At 39.6% G+C, this 9,789-nt stretch overlaps 1 protein-coding gene across 6 annotated transcripts in view; it reads left to right on the top strand.

The window, feature by feature from the left end:
* Nucleotides 1-9,052, top strand: part of b3gat1a (beta-1,3-glucuronyltransferase 1 (glucuronosyltransferase P) a) — a 70,444-nt gene extending 61,392 nt beyond the window's left edge. For all 6 annotated transcript variants that reach the window (XM_034866886.1, XM_034866887.1, XM_034866884.1 and 3 more), the window contains 3 exons: nucleotides 3,670-3,966; nucleotides 7,060-7,166; nucleotides 7,476-9,052. In XM_034866886.1, the coding sequence (XP_034722777.1) occupies nucleotides 3,670-3,966; nucleotides 7,060-7,146 (384 nt within the window). In that variant the 3' untranslated portion in view covers nucleotides 7,147-7,166; nucleotides 7,476-9,052. The remainder of the gene's footprint in view (nucleotides 1-3,669; nucleotides 3,967-7,059; nucleotides 7,167-7,475) is intronic.
* Nucleotides 9,053-9,789: the final 737 nt, after the last annotated feature.

Here is a 9,789-nt window from a genome sequence, read left to right as displayed (position 1 = left end):
GCACAAGTTGGATCCTCGCCATACCACTGGTTGAGGTTTTTTGGAGATGGGAGCACGTCATAGGTGGCTCTGATAATGGTAAACTTAAACCTATATCTGAACTTAATGTTCTAAAGCCTATACCGAAGCACAACCATTTCCTGTTCGGTACTGACAACTATTGAAAATTTTAAATTTCCATCCACCTTTCAAACGTTGCACTGCTGATGTCCACTTGAGTATCAGAAACTAAACCATGTTTGCACACGGTTTGTAATTCTGGGAGATTGAATAATTCCCAGCAAAAACACAAATGTTACCATATTTCCTTTTGAAATTGCATGTTTTTTGTAGATCAATATAAAATAAATACACACAATATATTATATGGCACTTCCTGGCTATAAACTGTAGGGAGCTTTGACATGTTATTTAAGGTGGGGAGAACCATAAATTCTCAGTAACTTGAATCATTTTTTTATCTTAACAAGCACAGGCAGGGATCTAGAGCTGGTGGAGAGAAGTTTGGGCATGTAATCAGTACATCTCAGGCCATCCATCTCTACATCAGTTGAATTACCTGAGCGGACACGGTCTAGGTCCTGTGAGTATTAGCCTCAAGTCTTGTTAGCAGTGCAGACGGGGTCCGTAGTAAATGGAGTGCCTGGTATTGACGGGCCTGTCATTACCTTTCTCTGGGAATCAGCAGAAGTGCTCCGTCTCCCTCTGAGGTCCTCCATCAACTCCAACGGGCCTATTTATGGGCCAAAGTAACGGCCCTGAGGGGGAAAGAGAGAGAGGAGCGGAGAGGGATAGGGAGAGACAGAAAACAAAAAAGGAAAACAGATGTGACAGCTAGGCAGACATAAGTTTACAACTACCGAATAATTTGCTGACACTACTGTATGATCAAAATTTGGATTAAAAGATTGATGCGCACTGTACTCCATGTGTAGGAAACAGAGTCCTAATTTTACCATGGTTAATTGAAAGTGAGCTAATGCTTCTTTTTGATTTTGATCAATTAAGAGTACATTTTCTGTTCTACTTTTAAGAAAAAATAAAAGAAGTTAAAAAATAATTACAAACCTAAATGAAAATGTAAAAAAAATGAAAATTGGTAAAACAGATGATACTGAGGTTGACCGTAATGAAGAGAGGTGGTACAAAAGTGGTTTTCCGAGAGAATGCATTACTTTCATCAAGTTACATTCACTTTCAGTAACAACAGACTCATGTTTGATGTCACAATGCAGTGTGAACTCAGGGGCAATTCCACAGGAGTTCTCATTCAAGTTAGACTGTATTGCCTGTGTGGAGTGTGTGGCATTGGAAATGATAAGTTGCCAACTTTGTGTCCCTAAGTGTCTACAATAAATAGTTTATGGAAGGGTATATAAGTATAGGGAAGGGGCAAACCATCACAAATGAAAAAGAAACTTTCTGCTGAGTGGAATGATGCCTCACACAAGAGGCTACGTCAAACGGTTCGTTAGTTATTAAATGGGAGCAGTTGGTAAAGTATAGGGTGCAGCAGGATACACATTGTATGTTGCTCAATATCAAGTGTAGCCCACACAGTGTAAATGTCATGTAAATCGGATGTTTTTCCAAATAAGGCTGACTTCCTGTTGCTAGGGCCTGGACTCCTATTATGTATGTGAAGTTTGTGGCAGATTGAAGTCAATCGGAATAAATCTGTAGAAGGTGTTGGTGAAAACCAATCCATGCAAATGGTCAAAAACATCCAAAAAATAACCGATTCTCATGCAGATTTAGGTGAAACGTGGTGTAAAGGTGGGCTACTTCTTTTTTACATTTTGTAGGGTGCGCTATCATGCCAAAAAATATATTTTTCACCGGTTACAATGCGATTGCAAATGTTCACACCTTTTCACGCATCTTTAGCCCTTAAAAAATGCAACAAGTTTGCAAAATAAAAATAACTGTATCTGTTGCCCTAATAAAAAAATGGAAATTTTAATCAGAATCCTTACAGCTAAATTAATATTTACTTTTTCTATTGTTTTGACAAAGACTTACAAGGCAGCAATGGATGACAATTCTGTTTTGGTTTTTCCTCACTGTACCCTAAAGGACTGAATAATGTACCTGGATGCCTGCCTTCTTTTCTCTGTGAGAATTTGACAATTCTCTTCTTTGTATTTCTTCTCTGAAACATGGCTACTTTATCTCTGAAGGCCTCCTTCTAAGAAAAAGAGCTTAAATACAGTAGCAGGCATTTTAATACAAACTAGAAACTCAGAAAAAAAAACTTTACAAACACATCATGTTCACCAAGAGCAATAGGAACGTTGCATTTTCATTTGATTGGTTTTCTAGCAGAAGATGGTTTGTACAGCTTTTCTATAATCTTGAAGCTCTGGTTGATATTCCCACCAGAGGCAGCAGCCGAAATACTTGTTTTCACATTTTCAGCATTGATGGCAAAGTGACGAGTCCCCTGACATTTCTTGCAAAGATCCTGATTGATGCTTTGTTTTGATATAAATTGTACGCGCCGTTTATCTATGAGGGAAGCAGGCAGGTGGGCAATTATCGGTTGGTGGCTGAATTCAGTTGTGGCCTGGCTACAAAGAAACTGGCTGGACAACCTTGAAGATGGTACTTACAGGCGTAGCTCCTCAGCAACCAACCAAAACAGCATAAGCATTGCAGAAAAAGCACTTGTAGGACATATATTGTAACAGAGAGGAAAACCATCCTGTGTATAAAATTTTAGCAGCAAAATCTCATGGACACATGCAAAAAAGCATTTGATTTCTCATCCAACATTAACACCCAGAGCTCATTAAGACCCAACATCCTGCCAAATCTTATCTGGATGCCTGGCACAGTTTTCCCCCTAAAGCTCAAATCCACAGATTCCCATAAGCCTCCAGCTCACTTCATGCTGTTCACACTGCTCTCTGATCCCCTGAACTGACCACACAGCAGCAGCCCATCATATGACACATGCAGCCCATATGCTAATGGTTATTTACCTTTGATTTGCACAAACATATATTTTGAATGTAGAATGCACACTTTAACAAATGCACATGTGCAAACAAGCTTACACCTGGACATTCTCTATATACATGCTCTCACTGTAATATATTTTATACAATATACACATACCACACACAGGATTTTTAAAGGGAGCTTCCCCCAGAGAGGCACCAGCATCATTATTTCTGCTGCATTGAGTATGATTAACGCTGCTGTTTCCTTTTCCCTCAATGTAAAAAAAATGTTTGATGCTGGAAGACATAAAAGGACCACAAAAGAAGAGGATAGCCGTGCTGCACCTTAAAGAATCTCCTCAGCCAACCAGCGACTAGAGCCACTTGCTCTAATGGCTTGGCTCCTTCAAACCCTCTTGGCAGTGCACTCCCTTTAAAGATGGTTGTGTCTAATTATCTCATTGTAGGGCAGCTGCTGAACAATGTGTGTGACCTGCCTTCATCTAACAGTGTGTCAGCTGCACATGGCAGAATGGTTTGGTCAATATTCAATGTCTTTCAGAATGAATAATAGCAGCAGCTCTAAAAACCCTCAGTTCAGGCACTGCTGTGAGCTGGCAGCTAATGCTCAAATACTGTGTCTCATTGTCATGTACACTTTCTCAGATGACTAATTGGCTCTCTTCTCTTTCTCCATTTCTCTTCTGGACTCTCCCCTCGCTAGATGAGATCAACTCGGAAAGTTTCAGTGTGGCCTGTGGCCTTTGTGGGCGGCTTGCGATACGAGTCCCCCAAGGTAAATGCAGCTGGAAAGGTCTATGGCTGGAAGACAGTGTTTGACCCCCATCGGCCCTTTGCCATCGACATGGCTGGCTTTGCCATCAACCTGAAGCTCATTCTCTTCAAGCCGCAAGCATACTTTAAGCTTCGTGGGGTGAAAGGAGGCTACCAGGAGAGTAGTTTGCTCCGGGAACTTGTCACACTCAACGACCTGGAACCTAAAGCAGCCAATTGCACTAAGGTAATCCCCTTTTTTCAATGTTTGATGCATTTAAGCAGCTTGACTTAAGCCGTTAGTAATCAAGGGATTTGCTAAACAGTTTGTTAAGATAGTAGAAATCATACCTGCTGTAGACAGCAGTGCAAAACTTATTCAGATCCTCTACCTAAGTAAAAATACCAATTAATCAATGAACAAGTACTCCATTTCTAGTTAACACCCTGCTTTTAAATCCTACTCAATCAAACTATCAGCAGAATGTATCTTAAGTACCTTGTGCACATCCTGCATTAAAATAACACTGATCCATCAGTGTGTAATCTGCTTTTAGTCAGGTCTTAATCAAGTGGTTCCAAACCTAGGGGTAAGGTCCATCCAAAGGGTCACAAGACGAGTCTCGAGGGTCATGAGGTTTTAATGGTGTAGGAAAGTAGAGACTAAGTTAAAACATACTCGGATACGTAACTTTTTTTTTCGGTTACTTTCTATAATCTTGACAGTTTTTGTTAATATTGAAAAATTTGATCTTGGTCGGCCTCAAACTATTAGATTTTGTTTTGAGGTTTTGAGGGAAAATGTCTCATCTTATACATAATAAAGAGCCCCAACTACACACAGCTTTTTGTAAGAGGTCACAAGCCAAACAAGTTGGGAAGCAAGTTGGTTCAATCTTTAATAGTCCATTGGACTTTTTAAGTTGTAAGTTTGTAAGTGTTTTGAACATAAAAGCTTTATCTGTGAAGTATCAAGTAACTATAGCGGTAAAATAAGTAAAAAGTAAAATATTCTATTTTGAAATTAAGTGGAGTAGAGTAGAGGTGAAAAGCAGCATTTTCCACTATTGGCTTTAGCATACTAATGTTAGGACCTTAGCTAAATCTGTGTGCTGAACCATCTTGGTAAAATAACTTTGACCAGATTCAGAGAAAGGAAAGTGGTAAGAAACCACAATCTATTTATTCACAGTGTTCACAGCCCCCCCACTGAATGTCACCCTTAGCAACAGAGAAAATGGTTAGGTTTTCATGAGCTTTGTAAGAGCAAACTTTATAGCTCTATATTAGTAACACCAACGCAAGTACACTGCATAGATGATGTAATCCAAAAAACATGAGGGCGTGTAAAACTCAGACTTCCCAGAAACAAATGAAACAAGAAAAAAGGAGAAAGTACTTATACTAGTACTTAAAATATGTAAAATATGGCTTCCTTAGAGAAGATAACACCATGATGTATTAAAGGAATAGTCACAAAACATTAGACATTTTGGTAAATATCGTTATTTGCTTTCATGCTAAGAGTTATATTAACTTTAGAGGAGCTGGTAGAGAGTTTTTGTTTCAGAGCCAGGCTAGCTTTTAGTATTTTAGCTAAGCTAACCAGCTGCCAACTGTATAGCTTTGTATAAAGCATAACAGTGTGGAGAATGGTATCAATCTTCTGATCTAACTCTCTGCAGGAAAGCAAATTCTTTACCAAAATCTCAAAACCTTTTTTTTAAAAGAAGACCAAATGACAATAAACCAAATCACTTCCCGCATGATAAGGACTATCATATTATTTAAAATGTTCTTGAAACATTAAATAATTGTTGATTGTGAGAAAATTAGCTTGTTTTCATTGAGCACCAATCAGGAATACAGGGCTTACTGTATCATAACTTTTGATATTTTAGGCTCCCTGAGCTGGAAAAAGGCTACTGCTTTGCATGTCCTCTCCTGTGTCCCTCTTTAACATATACAAGGCAACAATAATCATTATATTTAATGACATAAATCCCATGATGACTTTCTGATCGTCAGAAAGTAAAGTTGTTACTGAAAAGTTGGAAATCATTGATTATGTTTCTTACACTGCTCACAAGTACTCTTACACACACACACACACACACACACACACACACACACACACACACACAGTCCTTGGTCTGGGTCCCATTGGCCTCTCTCTAGCAAAGAGGAGTAAGCCAAAAGACTTTAGCTATGGGGATAGTCACTACAGTCACCCTTACATGCACGCTCGTACGCTCGTACGCATGCACACACAAACACACACACACTGCCTACACACAAAGAGAGAGAGAGGGGAAAAGAAGGGGGAGAGAGATGCTTTCAGCCAGCTTTTTCTCTTGCTCTCTCCCAGCCATTCAGAGGGGTAAATGAAAAGAAGGGATTCAGGGAACGGCCGAGAGAGCGGAATTGAAGATGGGAGGAACGGGGAGGTGGGGACGTCATACTGATTACAGATGAGCACAGGGACGGACAGAAGGGCGGGAGGAAAAGAGGAAGAAAGAAATGGGAAGCCGTGCATTGGCATCTCTCTTCCTTATGATTTACCACTTCAGATGCAAGCGTGACTATTAACCTCCCCCTACACCTTAACAAAGTGGGAGTGGGCTCCTGGCACATCTCATCCACGCCCTATGCATAATTCATGGCTGCCGCCGCTCTAAGATGCAAGGAAGGAGGGTTCCAACACAGATAAGAGCAGGGAAAATGAGCTTGACACTTTCCCCCCCTCTCCTGTTCTCCCTGCCATCCTTTCCCTGGATGTTTGTCCAGTCTCTGGGGCCAAATGAACTCAGTCTGAAGGCGTGATGGCACAATAGTGCATAGAACTGTAGTGCTACTGCAAAGGCAAAAGCTCTTACATACTGTGGCAAAAGTAAGTGAGTAAGTAAGTAAACTTTATTTATATAGCACCTTTCACAGACAAGAGGGGTCACAAAGTGCTTTACAGTAAAAACAAATAAAACAGTAACAAATAAATACTAAGCCAAATTACTAAAGCTTGTCTAAAAAGATGTGTTTTCTGTTGGCTGTCATTTGAAGGTAGATATTATCCCCTGGGCAGGGGAGGACTTAACACAGGCCAAGCTGAGAGGGCTATGTTATATTTGGTTCCTTTTCACTACCTTCTAATGCAGGGTTCACGCTCAAGTAGCTCTTAACACACATACAGGCCCTGTGGTGGTATCTACCGTTGGAGCTTGAACCAGAATAGACGGTTTTGAAGAACATGAGGCAGAATGGGAGCTGAAAAGGAGAGTAGACTGAATAAGTGCATTAAGGGAACAGTATCTTACTAATGTCCCTGTTTGTTTTTGTTTACCAGATACTCGTTTGGCACACCAGAACGGAGAAACCTGTCCTTGTAAACGAAGGAAAAAAAGGATTCACAGACCCCAATGTGGAGATTTGACCATGTACCCTTAGACCACGGTAAATAATAATGTGTTCTATGTTTTTGAAATACCTTTTATTACAGAGCTAAACCCTGTTTTGTCCATCAACATTGCCATCAGAAAGGGGAATTGGAAATGGAATGATCACATCCATTTTCACATGGTCTTACTCAAAAACTGGTGTTTTTAATATTTCCTATTAAATTGTACATTGTACATAAATGCACTTCCTTTTAGGACACAAGAATAGCAGCTGTTGTCCATCACCTTTTACATAAACAGGTTCAATTAACTTAATTAAGGCTTAGAGCTCTTCCTCAGCATATCTTAATGCTTTCTATTGCAGGTGTTTGGCCTTGGACCTGCGGAGGAAGGAAACGGCTGAGTCTCTTGATAAGTGCAACCGGCGCTCATGTCTTAATCATCAGGAAAAAAAAAGAAATAGCGGCCTTTTGAAGGGGGATTTAATCCTCTTGACTGAATCTGACATTTTTTAATGGACTTAAACAGTACAAATGTACCATATTAAAGCACAGATTAATAAGAGAGCAGCCGTTATTTGTCAGGTTCTGCGACTGAAGTGCAGAGGAGCCGAAGTAAAGGACGCCTTGCAGGGTCGGCGTGGAGAGACGTGACCTGCACCTTCATGGTACAACGCCCTGCTGAGGTCAACTTAACAAAAGAGACAGCACAATTATGACAAGCATACAGGCAGCGGAGTCAACTAAACAAGCCGGTTCAAGGATATCCTTCACCTCAAAATAAATGAGGAAATATAACACACATTGTCTGGATCTGCACATGGTTCGAAAGAGAATTTTCAGTTGGATTTAAAGACACAGACTACATCATTAGCCTGGACAAAAACAAGACTCCAAGGACAAATATGTCTGTTTGGAATTTCCTTTGAACAAACATACTGTAGCAAGGGAAGGAATGCTCTTTTGATAAAGATATGTTTGTTTTAATTTAATTGGTTTGCGTTTTCTCACGAACACGTGTCTTGCTTGTTCAATACTACTGACTCTTACCTACATTTACTGTTGTGTTGTCATTGTTCTTTTTATGGTTTCATTATAACTCATCCATTTTAGCCACCCCGGTACACTGCTAGTTGAAAATTACCCCTTCTTGTGCTTGGGAGCTGAAAGGTACACATAAACATGAAAAACACTTTTTAGCACTTAAGAAACACACAAATAATGTTCCGTTGTGGCAAGATGTGTAAATAGTAATTTAACACGAGAACAATCAGAGGATTGTTGACAAATTTGGACTAAAGCATTGTTATTACTGTATTTATATGTAAAAAAAAAACAACAACAAAAAAACAACAACAAAGTCTCTTCTCTTTTCCCCCTGGTGAATTCCTCATGTCACATGATGGGGCACAGGTTCAACACGTGGAAAGAGTAATAGCACATCATCAATTTCATTTGATAATAGAAACACTGGTTTGTGACACATTCATAAAGCATAGCCAAGAAATTCAAATCATCTATACGGTACACTCATGAATTCTGACCTATCTGACATTGTGGGGGGAAAAGTGTTACTTTACAGAACTGATATTTCCCCATTGTCTATGCACGATGTGTACTGGTTAACAAGGGTCTGCTGTGTGCAAGTACAAAAAAATAGCAGGATTAAACAGCATCAAAGCCTGAGAATATGTTTGTTACTGGGTTTGTCAGTCCTTCTCCAAAAAGCTGTGATGTGAAGAAGACAGAATTCCACAAAATAAAAGCATTGATGCTCAGGTTCCATCTGCTGACTTTTACTGCAGCTCACCTTCAAACAGCTGGTGTAAGTTATGGAAGGTAGATTCAGATAAATTATGCATGGCCCCAAAAATATTTTGGGGTAAAATGAGAGAATACACACTACTCTCAATTGACAGCAGGCTAAAGAAAAGCACAACAACAAAAAAAGTCGTATTTTTGCTAATGATTTGGTAGCAACGTTGACGCACCATCATTTATTTTAGTTTCAGTATTCATCTGTTGTATATTAATTAGATCACAGTAGGGAGTCATCACACTTCCAATGATAGACATCAGCAACTATGACGCTATACGGCTGAACACTGTAACAAAGTTATTCTACACCTCGCATAATATAATCTGTTCTCAACTTGATAAATCATCCGTCTAGTGCAATACACAGCAGTGGTTCTTATCTGACATTGCCCGGCAGAAGTAGTTAGAGACTATTCAAACACTGAGCCTCTGTACTGATGCCAGATTATCCCTGTGCAAACCCTCCCTTTCCACACACACAACACAAAATGCACTGCTGCAGTACGACAACTTACAAAGATGTTCCAACCTCTCAGTCTCATCAGCCGGGGGAAAACGTGTTATTAAACATTTCTAGGAATATAAGATACATATTCAGAAAATGGCCGTATTGTATCTCTCATCACACTGGCTGTTTTAATTGACTGCATGATATTACACTGCACAGGGTTCTTCCATGGAGATCACAGACTATTTTGGGATTTGCTCTACTCTTTGACTTGCCTCCCATTATTTATTAAAAATCGATTTTTATATATTTATTTATGTATTTATTTCAAGTGTAAATGTGCAATTGAATCATAGCAGTTTTTGCCCTTAAATCTGCATTTCCAACTGATGTTTAAAAAAGCATGCGCACAC

This window comes from Etheostoma cragini, chromosome 3, assembly GCF_013103735.1.
Source record: "Etheostoma cragini isolate CJK2018 chromosome 3, CSU_Ecrag_1.0, whole genome shotgun sequence".
NCBI lineage: Eukaryota > Metazoa > Chordata > Actinopteri > Perciformes > Percidae > Etheostoma > Etheostoma cragini.
This window is presented reverse-complemented; position numbering and strand designations above follow the sequence as displayed.